General features: G+C 38.2%; 1 protein-coding gene across 1 annotated transcript in view; it reads left to right on the forward strand.

Moving 5' to 3' along the window:
* Positions 1-509: 509 nt before the first annotated feature.
* The window catches only part of MYO3B (myosin IIIB), a gene marked incomplete at its 5' end in the record, with an annotated part of 135,221 nt that continues 111,309 nt past the window's right edge, over positions 510-24,421 (forward strand). The window contains 3 exons of the mRNA XM_010010810.1: positions 510-575; positions 782-821; positions 22,829-23,064. Of these exons, the coding sequence (XP_010009112.1) occupies positions 510-575; positions 782-821; positions 22,829-23,064 (342 nt within the window). The remainder of the gene's footprint in view (positions 576-781; positions 822-22,828; positions 23,065-24,421) is intronic.

A 24,421-nucleotide genomic window follows, 5' to 3' on the forward strand; every position in this document is an offset into this window, starting at 1 on the left:
ATATTCAAAGTTAATTGGATGACCCAATTTTAAACCTGAAATACTGTATGAACTTAGAGACTGTATCAGCACAATTATAAGCTGCTTAAAGAGCACATCTGCGCTCTTAGGTACAAAGAGCTGGAGGACGGAACACAGAGTTGGAAGCATATTAGTGGTTAATGATGGAAAAGAGAGGTGACCGGTGGAATGGGAATGTATACAATGACCATATGATAAAAGCCAGATATTTCCATTTTAGTTAAATTCTACTTTGTAAGAGACTGGTATGAAGGCAGTTCAGGGGACTGTGTTCATCATTTATTGCATTGCAATAAAGCATCATCCTGCTTCTTTCCCAATGCCATTTAGTGTTTGAAATAGATCAATTGAGAAAGAGTTCAGGAAATTCTCTAAGTTCCCTTTACAAACTAAATCAGACTGTACGTTTTGAATTTCTGTTTCATTCATCATGTGCCTTTGAGACCTCCTCATGTTCTTGTTAATAATTCAGTCTTTATCTATTCTAGGTTTATTGCTCAGAGAGACAGTACCTTTTGCTGAGTCCAGCATATGGCCAACAGGAGCTATGTCAGGTGAGTGCAAACTTTAATTTTTCACTTTATTCTCTTTTGTAACTAATCAGCTTTGGAATAGAACTATAATGCAAGCAGTTGGGTTTGTGTATGTCAACAACTGTTAGCTTGGATAGCCTGTTACTTTGAAACAGCTGGAGAAATGCCAAAGATCTCAAATGTCTTGAAGGTTGTCAAGCTTTTGCTTTTTGTGTTTGTTGTTGCAGCAGCTGAGAACAAAGCAAGTCCTGAAGCAAACTGGAATAGGTAAGAAAAAACTTTCAAACGTTGTATTCTATGGCACCCTGGAGAAAAAAAACAAATGTATTGTGTTGTTCTGACTCCCTTCCCATAAAATAGGTAAGTCGTCATTCTGTTAACATGTCATAATTATCATACAGATGGTCACCTAGTAGCTGTGAAGCGTTGCTTTGCTTGCAGCTGTATTTTGTAACCTTTTTCTTTTTTGCTTTCTCAAGTAATGAAATTAAAGTTATCAAGCTAGGAAAAACAGCTGATTCCTGATTTCACCCTAACACCAAGAACATTGTGAAAGAAAATTACTCACTGAGACGTGTAATTAAAAATAACGGTTACTGACACTTGTTGCTTCTTAATGTGGCCTTCATACATGTGTAGTAACACAGCTGTATTTGACTCAGGTTGCACTAGAAGCGTTAATTCCATTCACGGACATTCCGTAAGGGTAGAACTGCCCTTGTGACTGTGGGCTTGTTGAGCCACTTCTCTTTATACTGCTGTGCAGAAACTACTTGCTAGAGAGACTTTTGAACTAGGTGGTGCATGTCTTTATGAAATACAGATCTCTCTGACTGGTAAAATTCTTAGTTATATTTGTCAGGGAACTCTTTGGCCTCATCTCTGAAAGAAAATACAGTGGTTAGTTTCTATAGGCCTTACCTGTGAGCTTCCTTCAAATGAGTGATTGCTTTAAATCATACCTTAAAAGCTGCTAGTCTTGAATTATGAGTTGGTAGTGTTGATGGTTTTGATGATGGGCAGTGCCTCCTGTATTTGAAGATGATTAAGCTGTAACAGCCTTGATACTATAAGAAAGAATGGGCTGTGAAGAGTGCAGCCTGTATTACTTGCATTATAACTTCTGTCTGAAGAATTGACTCATGGTATACTTTTTCCTCATGAGGATCTTTGCAAAAGAATTAAAATGGTAGCTCTCTTTCCATCAGGATTCATGGCCCTGTCAGTGTCAACCTATCGTGAAATGTAACACAGGGATTTCATTATCAAAAATTTTAAAAAGAAAAATCAGGTCACTGAGAATATTGATGCTGTAGGTAACGCGGTTTCCAGCTGAGGATTTACATACGTAAATGTTCACTCTTAAAAGAAAAAAAAATCTTGCATAGGTTCTTATGTGTATAGTAGCAAGAGTAGTTCTTTTTAAGTCATTGTGATAATGAAGCTAATGACAAGACAGTTTGCACTGTCACGCTAAGGTGATCGTCTCTCTTGCAAGACAAAATCTAGTTAGATTAGCACATTTTTGCAGAGATACGCAGTTATCCATGTGCATAAAACATTTGACTCCTATTAGCCAGCAGATGCCTGTGTCCTTGACAAAGCTGTGTTTGCAAGATAGATACATCTATAGAATGCACAGTGACCTGTACTATATGCCATGGTTTCCTCTCCAAAATGCTTTGTGACTTGCAAATATATAAACATTTTGGGACTAAGTGGAGGATCTTGGACTGTTGCAGTGATACCTACTCTTGTAAGGCTGCCCTAAGGCCCAGGTGTATCGGATTGCTGTAGGACTGAGTCAACTCTCTGTCCTTGGTTGACACAGTTTCAGCTCTCCTATGGAGGTTGTACTGAACTTGTAGGTATGCAACTGCACCTTTTTTGCTGCCTTCCCAGCCTTTCCTCTTTCTCACATTTGGACCCAGGTCTGCAAGTCTCAAATAGAGCTTGCTAACTGCAGTTCTGCATTTCCTTGTTGCAGATGTGTTGTTTTCTAACTACAGCTTTCAGGAGATAGAAGTTTTTTGTGGAACAATTCTTTAGGAGGACTCTTTGTCACTAATAAGCAACATACTGTAAATGCTTTGATAAAGGCTTTATGATATCTTGTGGTGGGGAGGAATCCTGCAAAGGGAGCAGGCACTTGATCTGCAGTGGACTGCTTGAGTCCAGCTCCAAGGCTGACAACAAATACCAATTGAGATTCATATGGAAATGATGTGCTGTGCACAGAAATAGTCAGGGTTCTTATTTAGGTGTAAGAAGGTAGAGGCATCTCTGGGTTTTGTTGTTGGTTTGTGGTTTGGGTGTTTGGGTTTTTTTGTTTTTTGGTGGGTTTTTTTTTTTGATGTGTGTGTGGATAATAAAGTTAAAAATAGAAATATTTAGGGAAAAATTTCTTTCTGGCTTTGAAATCTGAAACAACAGAAAGTGCTGCTTAAAACTGTTTGAAAGAGTGTTGTCTCTGCTCTTTTTAATTTCCCAGGTAGGCATAGAACTAGAAGATTGGTGCTGATCCCAAGGCAGGTCTCATCTTTACAATTGGTAAAGGAAAAATCCCATCCTTTGTTTCATAAATATTTTCCTACTCAAGCAGGATTTTACTCATTTCTTCCAGGTGGAGAGTTTCCTCATTCAGTGTTCTCTGCTACTTCTATCCTCGGTTTAGGCGTCAGGCAAATGCATACATTTTAATATATTAACTTTGAGATTAGCCAGCAAAACCTGGAGGTCTAGGGAGAGCGGAAGCTGTTCTCCTTCAGGTTTCTGATCTCTAAGTATGTCAGCTAGGCAGTGGGGATACCACCTATGTAATCAGTATCCACTTCACTTCTGTCATGGGACAATCCTGTCATGTTGGTAGCATGTCCAAAGGACCTATCACTGAGCTATTTGTTACATGGTTGCATTTGCTCTAAAGAACGGGTATAAAACCTGTTCTGAAAGGAAATAAAAAAAATATTAAAAGCCCTGTTTCTGATATTGAAAGGGTGTAATATAGCTGTTGCTAGCAGTTTTCCTGGTTATATGGGAAATAAACTCAGTCTGAGGGTGTTAAGCGGGAGGAGTTGTAAAAAGCGCAAAGTGGGATGGCACTTTTTGTGTTTCCTTGTATGTTTTCCACACTATATTTTAAACTTACTGGAGGGCTGAAGGATAGATATGATTAATTCCATCTCCCTTGTAAGAAGAGGGCCTGTTTGGTGCATATCTTGTTGTTTTCAGTTGTTCTCTCATCATTTCTGTCAGTAGTTACATGGATGATCTTTATACTTTGCGTGTAGCCTGTGAAGTGGATATAAAGACCTGTCAGACTACCTTTTCTAGTACATTTTCTTCTGCAGAAACAAACCTAACGTAAATGTCACCTGCAGTTTGAGCAACTGAGGCAGATAGAGCATTGATTCAATGGCTCTGAGAGGCAAGCCAGGAAAGATCATAAGATGAGATAAATATGTCAAATAATGGTCCATGACTCCAAAAATTTCCTATGATTAAAAATGAGTTCAGGAAAGAAGAGTATATCTTCAAAAAGTTACAGAGCATTTAAAAATCACCTATCTTTTGTACTTTTGGAAAAGGGTTAAAAAGTCCTTCGCAATTATGTGTATAGGGAAAATTCTCCATTCATTTAATGAAAAGGGTATTTGTCAGCTTTTTTTACATTCTTTTGTAACAAATATTTTGAATATGCTAAAAAGTAGGGAATTTGCTCATAAATGTGTCTGGTATGATGCCTCATGTTTTGTGGCAAGATCACTGTCTCAGTGAAAAATGATTATAAAACTAAAGTGATTGCTGTATTGTAAATCATATATATTGTCATCAAATGTAGAGGAGGTACCGGTGTTAGTCAAAGAAAGTGACTTGAGTTTAGCAGCTGATAATAAATAGGCAGGTGATGTTAGTGGAGTTCCCTTGCTGGTGTTCTTTTCATAGGTCCAGGGAACAGAAGCAGTTTATATGCTGGCAGAATGTTGAGGGTCTGTAGAAGTCAGCTAAGTGACTGATGTAAGTAGGCCAAGTTGCTTCTCACTAGTAGTAGTTTGGCCTCTTTCCAGTTTCCAGGCCAAACGACTATCACAACTGACTGTAATAATGCATATATTGTAATACAGAGAAACTAGCTGATTTAATAGCTGGATGAAAGGTAGTGGCATGGTGATTTGTGATGGCATAAGGTTGCTTAGGTGAAAACTTTACAGAGTTGAACAGCACTGCTGAGAAAATGTGCTTGGTTTCACACCCTCATAGCAGTGAACTGGCTACTGTGAAATGGACACCTTCTTTTGACTAATCTGTGAAAAGGCATTTGGAACAAAAATTCATCCACTCTCTGCTGGAAGGCAGACACTCTTTGTGTTAGACTGAAAGACTGGGGATGCAACATGTACAAGGAACAGCTAAGAATACAATTTGGAGTACTTCTTTAATCAGATAATGGCCTTTCAGCTGTAAGCAGGTGTGGTGAAGAATCCACACTCTCTTGTCCCTTCATAAATTAGGGTGATTTTTCCATATGTAATTGTCTGTTATGTCCCAGGGCACATCTTTTGCAAGCCAGTTAGCTTCATGAGAATCAAAGTGGGGAAACTAGTGTTTTAGCCTTCAGGGTCTGTGGACAAGGGTGCTGCAATGCCGCTATTTCCTTAAGGTGTCTTGGTACAGCTATATTACGATTTTTCTCATATTTGCCTCCACATGCTGCAGTCATTCCTCTGGATTCCTGGCAAAACATTCCTGAAACGAGGAGTCATGGGGTGGCTGCCACATCCTAGTAGGTTCCAGTTTTCAGAGGGTTCTCTGGAGATAGTTAATCTGAGTTTCTCTTTTGATTGGCAGTATTGGCTTGCTCTGACATCTGATTAAGCTGTACTTACTATTGATAACACATGCATGCACAAACTTGGGTATTGCACAAATTTGGGTATTGGCAGCAGTGTTTCTCTTCAACCCTTATCTGCATTTTACCATGAGTTGTCCGAAAGAGAAAAAAGGGAATATTAACCACTTGGAAAGGAAGGACTACAAACGGCTTCTCAGGGAGCAATGACAGAGCTCTGATAACAAGTTTGAGGCAGGAAAACGGTAGTATAATCTTAAACCAGACTGCTACTGGAATTCCTCTGGGACCTAGAGCCAGCAGCAGAATTGCACAGTAAAGCAACGCAAGGGCTGCGGATGAGGTGTTTGGAAGTCAGGAAGCTGGCAGTAGAGTGGGACCTGCTGAAGCAGCTGGAGAGGGACCCAGCAATTAGCATCACAGTGCTGCAAGGGCTCAATAAATGATTTATTTATTTATCTTGGTGGAGCTCTGAAGAAGGTGTTTGCCTTAATTACTGTAGTCCCTCAGAGGCACAGAGGGAAGAATTCACCACAAAAAACTGTATTTTTAGATCTGTAAAAAGTCATGCTATACTTCTCTTCTGAAACAGTTTTATTGTCCCACTTCCTCCCCTGCCCCCCAGTAGCAAGCTCTTACAGTAACATACCATTCCTGTGGATTTCACCTTTGTCGTTTCATCATCCAGTTGTTTACTGTCTCCATGCTCATGATGTTTCATAAGACAGACCATGTTCATTAGCGTGGTGTTGTCTGTGTCCCCCACTACCCACATAGTCCTTGTATTTTGAAGTGAGTTGGAGAGCAAGTTTTGTCTTTTCCTCTAAGAACTCAGCTTGTTCTTTTTTTTTGTCATGCTTTCCTGTCTGTTCTGAATTTAGTCACTTACAGATACATACTCTGCTTGTCCTAAACCAAGTAATTAAGTAAGGGTCAGAAAATTAAAGGGAAAACTACATAGAGTTATGCTTCTGTGTAATCAGTAAAAAGTGCATTGTGTACTGCCACAAAGTTACAACACTACCTCTATAAAAATAAGTTGCAAAAGTTGCTGCTGCTGGGGCTATTTCTTGTAAGGAATGTCATGAACATTGTACTACCACTATGAGAAATTTATTATGGTCCTATTTAAATAGCTGTAAGGTGGGCTAAGGTATAGTTTTCTGTCTTTAATCTGACTTCTCTGCGTCTTGTACATCTGGGGAAATGCAGCAAACTTAGCAGAGTGAAGTTTTAATGATGAAAACTTCTGTAAAGTTTGTATTATGCAAACATATAAACCTTATTTGTTTACCTATTGTTTATAAGTATTTGTCTACCTGAAATATGGAGTCATCTTTTTAAGTAAGTAGTGCTCTAAGTGCTGTGTTATATAGAAGATGGAAATTATTAGGAGAGTTTTGGGAGGTGTTTTACTCTGACATTCAAAATTAAAGGAAAGAAAGATCTTTGCCAGTTCCTTACGAAGTGAAAAGGCTGTATCCCTCCTTATTAAAGTCTTGTTGACAAATGGGTATGAATATTTCATCAGCCAGAAAAATATTTTGTTACTATTCAAACTTAATCTTAAGCTTGCATGAACTCCAGAGACTTACAAATCAGAATAATTTTATAATCTGTGCCAAAGACTAATTTTGTTAAATAATATATACTAGATTTCCAGAATTTGGAAGAACTGTTTTCTTAATAGAAGAAAATAATTAAGTTTGAGAACAGGTTTTGGGAGAGAGGATTTCTTTAAAAGCAGGTCCTGAAATAGGGTTCTGCTTTACAGTGTGGGATTTTGTGTAATTAAATATTGGTTGCATCAATAATTAGTCAAGAACAATATGTCCTTATGGCCTTAAATATTTGCTTACTCTGTATGAAGGAAGAAAAGAAAAAGAAAAAAGGAAAATTTAAAAAGAATTTGTTTACCTTAAAATATTTGCCTTATAAGTTCCATACCACACTCAGTTTGATTTCAATGAACATTTTTTGTGTAAACAGTATCTAGCATTAAAGTTTAGTTTAGAAGTGTATGAACCCTGACAGTTATCACCAGGCGATGCTGGAGCATATGTATCTTCATCTGTCTTCCTTTAAGCAGGTAAAAATAGTGACCATGGGAAAAATGTATCTGGCTCATCTGTTACTACAGCTGTTGGATCTCAATGGTTTTGCCTCTTGATATGCACTCAAGGATCTATAGAGCTGTAGGTCTCACTACTCTTTGGTTTGAAAAACGTGCAAATTTTTGCATGTTCTGAGGGAGGCTAGCCTGGAAAAAGGTGTGGGTAAAGTGCCAATAAGCACTCTGCAATGAGGGCTGTCTGCCCTGCGAGGGCAGTTGAGCCAGGAGCTGTGGGCGCCAGCGAGGCAGCAGGGGCAGTGGCCTCACTGAGCATGGGGCATCCTGGCAGAATCCCAGCCAGGTGAGAGGGACAGGCCTAGGAATGGTAGCCAGGGATGGCAGACAGTTCAGTGACTGCCAGGTGAGTATTTAGCCACAAAGGCAGACTTGGGATCGGGCTAGGAGATCAAGTCCTCAGATTAGGGTTTGCATCTTAATGAAAATGGAGTACATGTTCTGGCAGAGGCATGGCTGTAGGGTAGCTTGAGCAGGGACTAAGAGTGATGGCCTGAGGTTAAATGCAGCTCCCAAGGGAAGCAGATGCCCTGACATTGCAAACTTTCACAAAATGATGTAATCCATTGTGTTGCTTGTCTTTCCATGTGCTGGGCATTACTTTGCTGGGTTTTGCAGTTGATAAGCAATTTTACATCCTGCTTGAGTCAGAGCTCACATGCCTGTCTGCTGCAGGTCTGTTTTCTCCTAATATTTTGGATTCATGAACGCCTTTGTTATGTCAGAGTACAGCCCACTCAAGAGTCATTCTGGCATGGATGACTTCGGTTGCTGACACAACCTTATTGCCTTGTCAAGGATTAATTCTGGATTTTGCGGTAGTTTCCTTTTGAGTAATCATGATAAAATTTTTTATCAGGGACTTACTTAACTTATCAACTTGCATGATTGTCTCATCATCTTTTGGCAGCTAATTTTTTAAAGTGTTTTCTTTGTACAAATAGCAAACCCCAAACCTCTAATGGATTTTACATAGGCTGCCATATTGCTTCTTTTTTTGTGACATTGCACTATACTTCCTTTCTACAGGAAAGGTACTTACCTCTGAATTAGCAAATATATCAACTGCTTCAGAATCTGACTGTCATCTGCAAATTTTTCTTCCTTTTTCACTGGTATCCAGTAGTTGAAGGCACGGAATGAACTGTGGTTTACGAATCCTTATTTTTCCTCCTTTCTGTTCCTGGAGCCCAGGAGGCCAGTAAAACATTTCTGAAATCCTTATAGGTCTGAGGTCCTTGAAAAAGTTACTACTTAGAGAACAAGTCCTGCAGAACATGACTTTCTCTAACCTGTCCCTGTCAGGGTTTTTTTTCCTTTTCTTTTTTTCTTTTTTTTTTTTCTATTTCTTCCGCTGTAGAAGCTAAGTTATATGAATTTGCAGTTTCGAAACCACCAGTCTTTGTAGTTTGTGACCTTTGCCTGGCTGAACTTTCTCAGTAGTGATGAGAGGAAAGCAGTGTTCATAGTCTATAACGTTATTTCCTAGTGTTTGCAGTAGTACTTCTGCTTCCAGACTCATGACAGAAGTGTTTCCCCTGTTTTTCTGGACTGAACTAGACAAGGGTTCTGTAGTCTTACCATGGAAATGCTTTGTTACAACATCCCTCCAAAATAGGATCACATGCTAAACCAGGATATAACTCCAGCAACACTTATTATTATCACATACAGCATCTATTAAAACTCAGTTAAATGAGACATGCCTTCATCCCATTTGTGTGTCTGCTTAACCTATGGTTGTTAACTTACAACATAACAAATATATAAAAATCAAAATGTTAACGTATTGTGGGACTTTGGCTCTTAGGTTTGACCATTTTCCAGCTAATGTTATGCTTCACAATGGGCTAACAGATTGTGGAAAGTTGAGCCAAATGTAAGTAATCACTGAAGTTTCTTATGGGGCAGGTGAAACTCTTTGCATGAGGCCTGAAGCTGTCAGCCTCTCCAGAAAGTGGCAAGCAATAGTTTGACAGAGGAACAGATTACTTCCTTCTTAGATAAATGACTAGTAGTTTGTGTTTTAAGGAGGTGGACAAAGGCAGATTGTCCCAGAGATGGCAATGGATTATAAAGCAAAAATGGTTGCCAAAGTAGGATTCTCTTCTGTGAGGGGATGTGAGCTGAAAAAGAGCTGTGAGTTTATTAGATAAGAAGACCCCTCAAGACTCATCCGAGTCTGGATAGATGTAAACTTACTTCTTCTAATTTCTGTTCTTTTGTGACTTTATAAAACCTGGTAAATGGTGTTGTCTATTGCAGATGTAGTAAATAAATCCTTTTATTAACTGTTTATGTTGACCTGGTTTGGGTGAGGGATGATGTCCTGGGTTCAGCTATAGCAGTCATTTTTTCTCCTTCTTAGTAGCTGGTGCAGTGCTATGTTTTTGACTTTCAGTCTGGGAACAACGCTGATAACACCGATGTTTTTAGTTGTTGCTCAGTAATGTTTACTCTGACCAAGGACTTTCTCAGTCTCATGCTTTGCCAGAGAGGAGGGGAAGCCGGGAGGAAGCAGAGACAGGACACCTGACCTAAACTGGCCAAAGGGGTATTCCATACCACAGCACGTCATGCCCAGTTTATAAACTGGGGGGAGTTACCCGGAAGGCCCAGATCGCTGCTCGGGTCGGGCTGGGTATCGGTGGGCGGGTGGTGAGCGGTTGTGTCCTCTCCCCTTGTTATTCCTCTTATCATTATTATTGGTAGCAGTAGTGGTTTGTATTATACCTTAGTTACTGGAGAGCTGTTATCTCAACCCGTGGGAGTTACATTCCTCCGATTCTCCTCCCCATCCCTCCGGGAGCGGGAGGAGGAAGGAAGAGTGGGGGAGTGAGCGAGCGGCTGCGTGGTTCCAAGTTGCCGGCTGGGCTTGAACCACGACAGATGATATCAATACTGCCATCTAACTTCAAGAAATTTATGCCCATAGGCTCTTGCAATAGATGGTACTGAACAACTCTCAGGCAGCCAGCAGCCCAAAACACTTCTCAGAAGCTATAAAGGATAGTGGAGTTGCACAGGCTGCTAACTCAGTGTCTAAAAAGAAAAGAGATTTCCATTGCTGAAGAGGAAGTCTCTGTGCTAATGCTAGTGAGAAGCCCAAGGATTGCAAAGGAATATAAGGGTAGAGGATGTTACTGTAAATTTTACAAATTGGGAAATTAGAAATAGAGAAAAATGAGGTAATATTTCTAGGTTACACACAAAATACTTCTGATATCATAGCCCATTCCTAGACCATTCTGTTAAGATCAGGTGTCTTCCAGCTCCTGTTAGTTGCTTTTCATATGGTGGTTGCCTTCACTAATGTAAATGTTGAGCAGACTGTTAGGCTGGCATGCCTCTGAGGCAAGATCCCATTTTTAGAATTAGTTCAGTTTTCATTAGTGAATTATCTGGACATATAAATATTTATGACTATCTCAGATGTCCGATTACAAGAGGAAATAAATAATTAATTATAGAAAATTACCTTTGTACAATTGATACCACAAGGATATAAATCAGATATGGCAATTTCCAAAAAAGCAGCACAAGATATTGGTGGTGTGGTTTAAACCCAGCCAGTAACTCAGCACCACATAGCTGCTCGCTCACCCCCCCTTACAACCCTCCCCAGGCTGATGGGGAGGAAAATCAAAAGAATGTAAAACCTGCAGGTTGAGATAAGAATAGTTTAATAACTAAAGTACAACATAATATTACTACTAATACTAATACTACTGATGATAAGGGAAATAACAAGGGGAGAGAGTATAAAACCAAAAGGGGAAAGTAAAAAACCCCAAACCAATGAACAGAAGTGATGCACAGTACAGTTGCTTGCCACCTGCTGACCAATACCCAGCCTGACCCGAGCAACTATCGGTCTCTTTGGGTAAGTTCCCCCAGTTTATACACTGGGCATGATGTGCTGTGGTATGGAATACCCCTTTGATTAGTCTGGGTCAGGTGTCCTGTCTCTGCTCCCTCCTGGCTTTTTGTGCCCCTCCTCACTGGCAGACCATGAGAGACTGAAAAGTCCTTGATCAGAGTAAGCACTGCTTAGCAGCAGCTAAAACTTCAGTCTGTTATCAGCATTGTTCTCAGACTAAAGCCAAACACAGCACTGTACCAGCTACTAGGAAGAAAATTAACTAAAACCAAGGCAATTGATTTTGCTGAAACACTCTCGAGTATATTTTTGCTAGAACCATTCCCATTCTAAGCTGAGTAACAAACCTTCCATTGTATGAATTGTGAGGAAGTCTATTTACAGAAATGCGAATATAAGTGTATTCACAGTTGGGACAGTTACAGAAATCTATATACAATATATGATTTCTGTTTAATATTGGGAAGTTTCTGTGTATACTATCAGACTACAAGCATCATTTTGAGTAGGGGTGTATTTGCCCCGTCTGTTGTTGGTTGAAATAAACTTTGCACCTGCCAAAGCTAACAAAGAGGAAAAATTAAATTTTGATGAGTGAATGGCATTAAATAAAGGATTGAATACTCTGTTACAAGCCAGTTATCAAGCTTTAAACTTAAACCAGGAGGCTTTGTTCACATAGGGGATTTGAAGAGGAACCACCTAATGGGGAAGACCAAAGATTAAAGGAAAGGGATTCTTATCAGCCATTTTAAAGGAAAATCAGCCTCTCTTTCCACAGAAAGGGTGCTTGTTGCAGTGATCAGGAGAAATTACTTAAAAGAGAACAACAACTGTGTTTCAGCGTAAATGGCACAAGCTTAAAGAAGAGATTGAGGACTCCTGCTTATAATGAGTTAGAAGCTGAAAGAGTTTGAGGTGTCATGAAGTCTTAAAGCAAGATGTTTATTGTTTTGACTGTTTGTTTATGCTCCTTGTAATAGCTAAAGTAAAGGGGTTTTCAAAAACCCAGTTAAGTCTGTGGATATGTCTATTTCTCCTCACAGATCTTTAAAAATGCCCTTGTTGTGGAGCTCTGAGGGTGGGTTTCAAGGCACTGGAGAATGAGCTGCCAGCATACCCCTGCGGCTAGCTGAACTGGTCCACAAGGCCGTATGTCCAACGAGAGAAGCCAAATCTGTGGTGTTCTCTTTGCACTGTTACCTGGGGACAGCTGATGAGACTTCTGTGAGGGCTACCACAACAGAATATTGCTGTATACAGCTTGGGATTCCTGTGTAGGAGATACCTTTATATACAGGTATTACTATTGAAAGTTGCTAGTTTGTCCAGTTTGTAAACAGAGAACCCAAAGCATGTATGAAATATGATTTCTGCAGAACAGGAAGTAAGTTACAGTCAAGAGCATCTCTTGAGTTCTCCTAACTCCCAGGGTTGTATTTGAAATGCAAACTCTTTATAATGCTATATAGTAAAAGAAGCATCCTAAAATAAGACAGTAAAATCCTTACACCACGTCACTCATACCCTAAAAAATAACTTTCTTGAACAGATAATGTCAGTTGCTGTTTTGCTCAGTCATGCTTTTATTTTGCTTCAAGCGTTGCTCTTTTGGTAGGTTCTCTCTGCTTAAGTAGACAGGTAGGAAATGGGGTTATTTGCAGAGCGTGTCCTATTGCTATATGATGTGATAGAACAAAATGTCTGTAGATTAATGCATTGTTAAAAATTTAGTGCAAACATAGTGCTATAGACCCTGCTTTACATTGTGTATACAATCTAATTTACTTACTTTTATGGTGATAGCCTTAACTGATTTCTCAGTTCAGTGCTGCATGTGTTGACATTTGACTATATTATCTAGTCTCTTTCTTTTGTTTGGTTTGTTGAATGAAATCACAAAATGCTTTTCTCTTTCAGGTTCTGAAACACACAGAGGTGTTCCATAGACTGTACAATATGCAAAAGAAAACTGAATAGCTGCTAATGAATTGCTAAAGGCTGGTTATTCCAGGTCTCAGTTACTGTACCCAGTGCATAGTACAGCATCCTTACCTGTCATGTTTTCTCTTTGCAAATTAGGTTCAGGCATTCTCTTACCTTTGTTCAGGAGCATCTGCAGCAGCCAAGAGTTAATCTGGGAAAAGAGGCCGGTCTGTTACTTTATTCTGTGTTTAAATTCTATTCTGAAAGTTCATGGACTTTTTTTTTTTTTTTTTTTTAAATTCTTCCCTCTTCAAGATCACATCTCTTGGAGGTGTTATTCTCCTTCAAATCCCCTGAATCAGTAGGAATTGAAATTGATTAGTGTTTCTCAATGTGAAATACCTGGCAAGAGCAAGCTCTGAGAATTATTGCTTGTCTCCATATTGGCATCTGTTGTTTCTATGTGGCACTTGTACTTTCTCCCTCAATGGTCTAGCTGAGTACTTTGGTAATGTGCTTTTGTATTAGTGGAAATTAGGCCTATATGTAAATTTTTTAGACTTTCAAGCATAATCCCTTGTGTGATAAAGACAAAGCAGATCTTTTTTTATTGATGACCATATATCAGAATGTATGGTAAAGTGTACCAAGGTCTAAATTATTCGTAGAAGTTACAAAGCCAGACTTTTTACGGGATGAATATCATTGTGGTGGTTTAACCACAGATAGCAACTAAGTACCACAAAGCCACTGCCCACTCCCCCTGCACCCAGGTTGGGCTGAGGAGGAGAATCGGAAGAAGGAGTTGAGATAAGAACAGTTTAATAATTGTAGTAAAATATAATAATAAAAATAATAATAGTAATGACAGGGAAGAAAAAAAAAGGAAATAACATTCAGAAACACAAGTAATGCACAAAACCATTGCTCGCCACCTGCTGACCAACGCCCAGCCTGTCTCAAGGCAGCAATTGGTGGCTGCCAGCCAACACCCCCAGTTTATATATTGAGCATGATGTTCTGTGGTATGGAATATCCCTTTGGATAGTTCAGGTCAGGTGCCCTGGCTGTGCTCCCTCCTGGCTTCTTGTGCACTTGGTCACTGGCAGAACATGAGAAACAAAAAAGTCCTTGATCAGAGTAAGGACTACTTGGTAACAACTAAAATCTCAGTGTGTTATCAACATTATTCTCACACTAAATCTAATGCAAAGAACTGCACCAGCTACGAGGAAGGAAATTAACTCTATCCCAGCTGAAAACAGGACAATCAGAAAGAATCAGAGTATTATAGCAATGTTGTTTGTTACGCAAGTCACAATATGCGAATGCATATACATATTTTTTCCTGAAACTAGCTTCCCATCAGTTTGCTAACACACAATCTTTCTGCTTGCCTTAAATATTAACAAATGGTAAGGTCTTTTTTGGTTTCAGATCAGCAAAAACCAGGGTTTTTTTTGTTCCTTTCTGTAGATTAAGGCGTTATTGCATAACGTATATAGGTATAAGAGCTCTGAGCAGCTTCTATGTGTATCACTACCTGTCCGTTCCTCTTGCCTAGCTGTACCCCAAAATCCCTAACTGATTTTCAAGTTCAATAATTAACTGCAAGCAGCAGTGGACATTGGCATTGTCCTGCCACTTTTTGTCAGTCTTTTTGACTGGGAAATTGTCAAGCCAATTGCTTGTGGATTTGCCTTGGGTTTTGTTACTGAACTCAACTTAAATTGTTATAGGCCCAGATAGCATAACCCGAATAATACATTTATAATTTATTAAACTTAATTCTTTAAAGGTTCTTTTGATAGCTGCTGTATGAAGATAGCTGCTGAAGGAAGTTTAAAATTAATGGATTCTATTTTGCATGCCTATTATTATTTTTGAAGCCTGTTAGAGAAGAGAAATTATGCAAATTGGTGTCACGCTAGGCTACTGCACACATGCTGGTAATGCATAACAACTAGCTCACTGATGAAAATACTTCATCTTAAGCAGGAGTCATTGTCAGCATTAAGAGATGTTCTTTGTATCCTGGTTAACAGTTTATTATTATTTTTCTTACAGATAAAGGAGAGTGTTCTTATTAAAAATCCTCATTAGAATAAGACTGCTGTAAAAATAATACTGGAGAACTCTAGTGATGAATTGTGATAGATTACATTATACAATTAAGGTATATTGCAAAACAATAGGAAGATCCCTTCAAAAAATTAAGCAATTGTTGCTCGCTGTCTATGAATGACTAAGTGGCTTTAATTCTTCAGCTCCTGCATGTAAAAGACTTGATAAATAGATCAGGCTCAGGATCAATTAGTGTCACAATGATCTTCAGTATTAACGAAGCGAGCTGCTAGGACTGAACCAGTTTATCTGTACCCTTCATGACAGCATTCTAGGTTAACACGCACTACATTGTCTATCTAGCACTGGGCATGGGAACCATTACGCAGAACACACAGTTCTGCGCAGCACTGACCGATACAAGCGCTCTTTGTGAGGAAGCTGTCTTAGTCCTGAAGAATTCCAACATCCTTAGAGGGACAAAAATCCAATATAAGATAAGCTGGCTTCAGAAAATAGGTCGCTAATGTAAGTTTGTGGTTATTTTCTTCCCAGGTTTATCCTACGTGTGTCTTAGGTTTCTTTTTCCTCATCTGTATACAAAGCATGTCAGGCTTTTCTGATTAGACTGCTGTGAAGTGCCTGGTTTTGGTCTAAGGGTCATCATTCTGCTATAGCCCTTCATCCTTCCATTTTAACACTAAAACATGCATTTTGTTTGCCCTGTTAAATTGCTGCCAAAGGAGGCAGAGAAAACCTGCTCAGATATTGATTTTTCACACATGGGGACTGTTAGCTCATAGTCACTTGATTTGCCTCCTGCAGTTTATAACTGAATGGGCTCATGGGTTTATAAACTTCATTTTAGAGCTGAGTTCCCAGCCTGAGGTGGAGCTGATATGTTTGCTGTTAGTGATTTGTATCTGCCTTAATGTATTTTGCTTGTTGGAATTCTATTTAGATGGCTAATGTAAATAGCATTTTTGCAATAGAAATGTCACTGATCAGAAGTTGTTTGAGTTGTCTTAACTGGCTTCAGGTATTTGGATATGGTCTTGGATAATAATTTCTGCCTACTATTTTTTGATCTTTCTGGTCTTCATTGTTATATTTATAATGCAATAATTATGAATTTTGTCATGGTAACTGACTAGGGTACTAATTTCTACTAGGTTTCTAATTTCCTACATTTTTCGTAAAAATTTATATCAGGCTAGAGGAATGAACCATAAACATTGTCTCCTCTGTGAGGATACAGGTTGAACTTTGTCCTTGATACATTCTGTTTTGGTTGTTCCACCCATGTGCTGGTGATTCCAGTTTAGCTACAGCAGACTTTGTCTTTTGTGGGAATCAGAGGAAAGAAAGAATGGTAATTATTATGATGGTAAGAAATTAAAAAGGTGCAGATTTATCGTATTCATTACTTTCACTGCTCATGAAACGTGTTGCTTTGTGGCTTAGTTCTGTGAATTACTGTTTACAAATCTCCTCATTCTAGCTACATTTCAGATTTTGTGCATATTCAATTATGTACAAATGTTCAACTATTGTAGACCAGAATTAAGCATGTTGTATCTATGAAATCCTATGAAGATGAGTGGGATTGAATGATTCTAACAGAAAGAAATTTGATTATTAATATAATACCATTGACATCAATGAAGATTAGATAGAAGAATCAAAGCATCAAGAAACCTTCTGAAGTACTAATAATCATTTTGATTAAAAAAGACGGAGTGGCTTGAGTTCACCCTGATCTCTAAGACCTTCCTACTCCAGAAAACCCCAGTGGTTACTTGTTCTGTTCTTGGTTACGCAATAGGTTGAGGCAGTGTTTAATTTAACTTAAAATGCATGGCCCCATTCTGTGCATGCTATACAGATCTGTTTAAGACTAATATTACACTGTTTTCAAGCCCCACTCAACTAAAAAATGGCTTGAGGTGAAGCAAATTGGTGTGACTGTCGTAGACAGTAGATGACACAAAGCCATGGATCTGTGGTAAGAGAGAAGCAACTTAGTAATGAATTCTGGGAAGCAGAAAAAAGTCCTGATTTTTGAGGGAGATGTAGTTACGAAGTACCCAAGATGCCAGTAGTATTAACTGGACTCCATGGGAGATGGAAGTTCATCAAGAGTTGCAGGATGAGGTGCTAAATAATCTGGAGTAAAATAACTTCTTTGTGACCCAGCAAGAGTGTCAGCAGTGCCTCCTGATGTGACACTGGCCTTCAGGAAAGAGAAAATGAAAATGCATACCCAGTAAAAGCATCATTAGATTTGCAAGGCAGCTGTTCAGGAGCCAAGATGTGCTGTACCTTTGCCTAAAGGCTTCCTAGATCTGTTTATGAAAGTGTCTGATCATGAGGATGTATTTGCCCACCCAGAACAATACACACATGACCAATCATTATTGGACAAAGGTTAATGCTTTATTCATAAATATAAGGGTGCCACAGATTTACTTAGAAAAATTTGCAGTGCAACAGATTACAGTGCAGTGAATCTAAATGAAAGCATGCAACTGGATTGTCTGGACTAGGCACATACATCTTTTCTACCAATGCATTTTCCAGGCTATTAATGAAGAGTTTTCTGGTTTAGACTCAAACATTTAATCCAAGAATTTGAGTTAAGATTATAATCTTACAAATAGTTGTGGTTCAGAGCTGGTTTAGGAGTGGTGATGTGAAAGTTTCATCATTTGACTAAAGTGTTGAAAAGCCAATTTGGTTTTTTTTTCTTTATTTCTAGAGAAGGAGGTAAAATTTAGATTTCTCTACCATGATGTCAGTAGCTGTTTTGTGGGCAGTTTAGTACGGCTGATCCGAGGAATAGGGTTGTGTTTCATACTGTGATGAACTGGAAGCATAGGCAAGACAAGAGAGCAAACTTTCACAACGTTTTCCTCGGAACTAGCATCCAAACACAATCCATTGCCAGTGGTTATCATTCTATTCTGGCCCTGTGACTGATACTACAAGTCTAAAAGCTTATATTATCTAGATGGTCCATATAAAGGAAGAAGAAGGAAAGAAAGTAACAAAGATATTCCTGAATTTAAAGGACTTTATGTAGAAAAAGAGAGTGCATTTAGGCACAGTTAGTAAAAAGTTTAAAAAGTTCAAGTTGGGAGTGTGTGGAAAGGCAGTTACATCCTCTCCGTCTCTATTTTGAACACCCACAAAATCAGTTTCATGGTTTGTATATTCAGCGCAGACTTGTTCTGTGACCTGAATTTAGTAGGAATGTTTTCAGGGATCTACCTTTCATCTATAAATAATAGCAGTTCTATTCCTGATTGTCCTGTTTTTCCCTTATGTTGGCCTAGTGAAGCAATGTGATCAGTTAAAGTATGGTTCTTTTTGTTTGTAAGTTGTATAGCATCAATAACAGCTTTTGAACATACTTTTATCCTTCTCCTTCATCTCCTATCACTGACCTTTAATCCTGGATAGAACTATGCACATCACATTCTGCAGTCTCTCTTTCTGAGACCAATTGAGAACAGTTATAGGATGGTGTGTTGATGGATTCTTTTGTATGCTTCATTTCAAGATATTGACATCCTCTTTGTTTTAATCTAGCCAGTGAGAAACAGCAGGAGGAGACTAGCAGAGGGAGCTGTTCTGACTATTGATTTTCTTGTGCTTTTGGTGGTTCATTAATTCCTCTAACGATTGCTTCTTAGGTAGCTGTCTGGGTGTGACCATTACGACCCAACAGAATAGCGGCTGTCATGGCTGGGTAAAGCCATAGCTGATAGTGTCAGCTTTCCTTTCCGAATTACTCTTAGTAAGCAATACTGAGCTTACTAATATAGTGAAATTCCTTCATTTTGATTATGACATTCTTCTACAGTATGTGTGGATGCCAGAAGAGTATAAGCCAGCTGTTTCACAAGGGAGATGAAGTGTTAGACAAATAGAACACTGTAAAAATCAGCCCCGTGCTAAATTGTTCATATAGAAACAGTATGTTCAATTTTGTTTCACTAGTATTGACTGGTATGGCTATTATGTCCATACCCAGCTATATTAGAATTCAAAACTGTCTAGTACTGTATATCAGTTAGACTATTAGAGAGCACCAGACTGCCAGGCTGGAGTGAGGATCTTACTATTTTTAAAACCTCTACAAATGTCCCATTTTACTGTGAACTAGAAAAGGGTGTGTGCTAGAAGGCAATAGGCAAATCATTGTTGTCTAGAAGTTGAATTAGGCAGTACTTTTTGAAAATAGATCAGTAATTGTAAAGCTATTTTGGCAGTGGATTTGTGTGGGGGGGTTTTGTGCTTATGAGTCCCTCTTGTTCCTATAATTTCTGAGAAAGGTGGCTCTGATAATAAATTTGTAAGGAACAATTGCTGATTTTATTCCTGAAGTTGTTACGTAAGAAAATAATCTGCATGTAGTTACTGTTTATACAGTTTAGGTTTTTTGTTTTGTTTTCACAACATAGGTTGTGAACATAGGAACATAGAAGTTCACGGTAGAACTTCTAGGGCACCACGTGATTTTCCATATGACTCATTTTAGGCTGTTTAGAGCCAGGGAATACAATTGGAAGGCTGTGGTTCACAGAGGGAAAAGTGATTCATGCACTGTCCATAACCCATATTTATTTTAGGTTATCTTTTATAGCAAAAAATACATATAGTGTGTTTGTCTTAGGGCTACTGTAAAGGAGTGATAATATGCAATCATTGATTCAAATGTTGATCTGACAGAGAAATGTTTTCTTTAAATGTAGATAAACATTATTTGCCCATTTGCCTGCCTGCCATTAGTCTGTCATGGCTGGTCTGACTTAATTTATTCTGACTGTTAAATGTTTTCAAAATAGAAAAATCCAGCTGTAACAAAGAAACCCATAAAATTTACTGTATTTCGGGATAGTATCTCTTTTCATGGTTAAATGAAAGAAAACGTGTCAGTGGCTGAAGCCTGTTAATTTTTTTGTCTTACCCTGTTGTTTGCCTTTGTTGGTCAACTTTTACAAGATTTATTTTCAGTTAGTATATTATCTGTGCTTAAAAAAAAAAAAGTTTCCCCTATTTCAGCCTGAGAGCAGTTTGACTGGACTCCAAGACTCCATCAAGTTATCCTTACGCTTTGCATTCAGTCTCTCCCCAAGTATGCAAAACAGGGTTTGGTGGAGTGCTATGTCCTTGTTGATAGCATGTAATCATTCCTCAAATAATATGTGTGTGCAGTCTCAAATAGCTTTGTGTAAGATGTTCTCCATCCAGTAGAGTTAATTGCAAAGTGTAATTTTTCAGCATCTGGTGTGGGCTATTTTGCTTGCCTGCATGGAACATATTTAACTACTGAGAAGTTCTCTCTAGCTGGTGGCAGAAATCATGAAATACTTGTAATCCGTAGGTCTTTAATAGGTTGAGGCTCCCTCTGGGGAGGACATTGCTAAGTTTTTCACAGCTAGAAGCCACTCTGCATATCACTTCAAAGCCCAGAGATGTGTAAGGCCTGATATGGGGGAGTGAAAGGAGAAATTTCTTCCTGAAGGAATTTCAGCTTCAGTTATTTTAGTGTTAAGTTCTGAATATGTGGTCGTAAAAGTGGCTGCATTTGTATGTAACTTCTTGCTGTAGAAATAAGAAGTTAATACAGGGGCATTTTATTTTCTGAAGCTTAGCAAATCAGGAAATAGAAAAAAGAAAAGCACAAATTCACTTTACAACTTCAGCTTTTTCCTTCATTGTTTACATTTTGTGTTTAAAAAAAAATCCAGATTTTACAATATTAAAGATAATAGCAGATACAGTTCTTTTCCCTTTTTAGTACTGTAAATTACACTATTTATTTAGGCAATTACACTAGATTGTTTTGTTTTAAGGAAGAAGATATTTATCCACAAAGGCTGCTTGGAGGGAGGCAGCATAATAAATATTACATCAGCATGAAGAGTGCCATGCATCATTTTCTGGACAATCTGTGTGATAGTGTAGTTGATATAGTGACAGCGAAATAAATATCAATTTGAGGCTGGTTTTTTTTTTTTTCTTTCTCTCTTTTTTTGTAAGGTTGCATCAAAGCTGTTTGCAGTCTATTCTTCTCTGTTTCTTTGCACATGCACTTCTGTAGCATTTCTCCTAAAGCATTAAAACCCTCCATGTTCAATATGTTTGTTTTTTTCTTTTAACCTGAGATGCAACTGTTTCAATTTATGTTTGTATTCACCACTGCTCCCCACCATGCAAGCAAACGTCACTCCTAAGGTTGGCTTATCAGAGCTACATGTCTGTGGTTGCTGTCTGCAGTGCATGTAGTACAGTCTGTTCACTGATTTCAGAGAAGTCTTTCAGCTGACCTGCTTCTCTGTTGAGGTGCTAAATGTATGTGTTCAGAATACTGTTCTTTATTTGAGGCATTCTGTATTGGATAGAATAGTAGTAAGAAACAGTCCTTGTAACTTACATTATTGACCCACAACAGATAAGTGACATTGACTTGAGCTTTTTATATGTGGGGTTTTTTTGTTTTTTTTTCTTAGCCCTTCCATTTTTTTTCCTTCTTTTCTCTGCCTTTCTTTTCTTTTGGTCGAGAGACCAAAACAATTTGATATATTATTTGGCACAAGCTTTAGTGCAAACACATTTTAACAAGGAGGAAAACCAGGGTTTTTCTCTAAATGTGCTTGTCATCATTTAAAAAAAGATTATACTCCTTGTAACCTGACTTTGGTAACAGCCATGTTTGGTGCCTACTATATGGTAAATTACCTTAACATCATGTAAACTTTTTGTTTTAGAGGAATTAAAAAAATTCTCCTGGAAAGGAACGAAGCATGCAAATGAGTTTATGCACATGCTTCCACCTGAATATTGCTATACAGACCTGCACTGCACGTGAATTTGCACACAGGTTGTTTTCTTCTCTATCATGAACAAAAAGCACAATTATTTCTTTAATTAGATTGAAGAGCTGCTGCTTCATTACTTATGAATTTATCAGTTTCCCCAACCAGACTCACATTTCTTTCTGACTATTTCTCATGGCAGGTAGTGGCCACTGATGCTGGAAGTGGTGAAGAGGTAAATAAGACAACATGTTTTAGAAATTACTTCAGGCAGGTTTTCAGATATCAGACATGCTGACAAAGAAATGGCTCAAACCTTAAAATTTAGAAGTTCAAGTGTATGTTTGAGGTGCTAGTTAATCTATCTCAAAAAATCAAGAGCTTTTGCATTTAGCGATGGTGATGTCTTGAATTGCATTTATCAAGACCCCTTTCTTATTTTCTCCCTTGGTTTGTTCCTGGGTCTGAGTCTTCTGAGTTTTGTTTCCATTCCTTCATTTAGTGATCTTGTCTTTCTGTCTGGCTTTCATTTGTGAGTCTATCTGTATTACTTCTCAAATTAGGACAATATTTGATTTCTTTATCATAAGATGCTTTTTTTAGTACAGAGTTACTTAGGGCTTCCCACTGTATGTGTGTCTGCTTTGTTTTCCAGGAAGCCATTATATGGATTGTTTCAGTATAATTCCAGTATGATTGGATTAGAGTCGTTAGCCGATCCCTCAGATACCTGGGAAATTATAGAGACTATTGGGAAAGGCACGTATGGTAAAGTCTATAAGGTTGCCAATAAGAAAGACGGGAGTCTGGCAGCAGTAAAGATTCTGGATCCTATCAGTGTAAGTAAAAAATATGAAATTGTAACTTCATTGTTAATGTGAAAGGATTCTCAAACACAGTTGAAACATAAATCAAATGTATAAGATACTGAAAGCATCCCGAAGGGAAAAAAAAATGCAGAAGTCATCGACAGAAATAGTTTGGGACCAGCACCTGAAAGCTGGAACTTGCAATTTCACCATCTTGTTATGTTATTTTAGACAGCATTTGCCTAGTTTCTTTTTGAGGTTTATGTAATTTTTCTGGTACAAATTTAGGTATCTGTGCTTGGAGCATGCAAGTGGTAAGGCACAGAGGCGTTGCTCTGAGGGGTCTGCTGTAGCAGAGAAAACACAAGATGCTTTGAATCTTAGTGTTTTTATTTTATTGCGTACTCCCTAAAAAAATTACTTTTCCCATCACAAAAGTATTGTGAAATTTAGCATGTTTTATAGTTATGTTTTGTAAGTGGATAATACTGTGAGGTCATAGGTAAGGTAAAACCAGAAGAGCACAGCCCAAATTCTCTGAGGTAGTTCTGTGCCAGCTCCAGTATTAGTGGGTGTTAAATGTGTAGCTTCCCTTGAGAACCAAGGCCCTAGTTTCAAATAGAAGTTCTAATTGGCGGTTGCTCAGGTTGGATTAAGCTAGAGTTTGATCGTGACAGCTGGGCTTAAGTATTTACTAAAAAGCTACATTTCTGTCGTCGTCTACTACTGAAATTCATCTTGGTTTTCTCTTGTATAAATCCAAAGAAGGTAATAATTAAGGTGATACCCTTTTTAGCAAAATGCAAAAAAAGGAAAATGCATGTAAGAGCTTAAATTTTTCTAATAGTCACAATCCATGCAGAAACAAGGAAAGTTTCAGTGCTTAAGAACTGTTCTGAGTTGTGGCCTGAATGCTGATATTAATGAGTAGTTTGTACTTATCACAGAATTCTTTCATTAACAAATATTTAGTAACATTTGCTTATTTCATGGGTTTTGTTTTTTCTCTTGAATTATTTCTGGTGTGTTTCTTTTCCTCATAAGAATGTTTTTACTTATGTCCCCTTTGAGGTTTTGTGAAATTGTTCTTTGTTCGGTCCGATCTGATGACCATAGAAAAAAAGATGAATCAAAGATTCCTGTATTTACGTTTAGCTTACAGATTAAAAACATGCATGTTTAAAAACACTACATGTGTAAATTTCTTACTTAGACAGCTGAGCATAGTTAAGGGTAATTTTTACTTTTCTGCTTAAGTATATTATGCACTGCAAGAATCCTCAAAGAACAACTACTTGCTTTACACAGACTTCACATTTCTGTATATAAAAAAAAGGCAAAAGTGCCATGGTTTGATGTGGATTAAATTTATAGTATTGTGTGAGTA

This window comes from Nestor notabilis, unplaced genomic scaffold, assembly GCF_000696875.1.
Source record: "Nestor notabilis isolate BGI_N333 unplaced genomic scaffold, ASM69687v1 scaffold4390, whole genome shotgun sequence".
Classification (NCBI taxonomy): Eukaryota; Metazoa; Chordata; class Aves; order Psittaciformes; family Psittacidae; genus Nestor; species Nestor notabilis.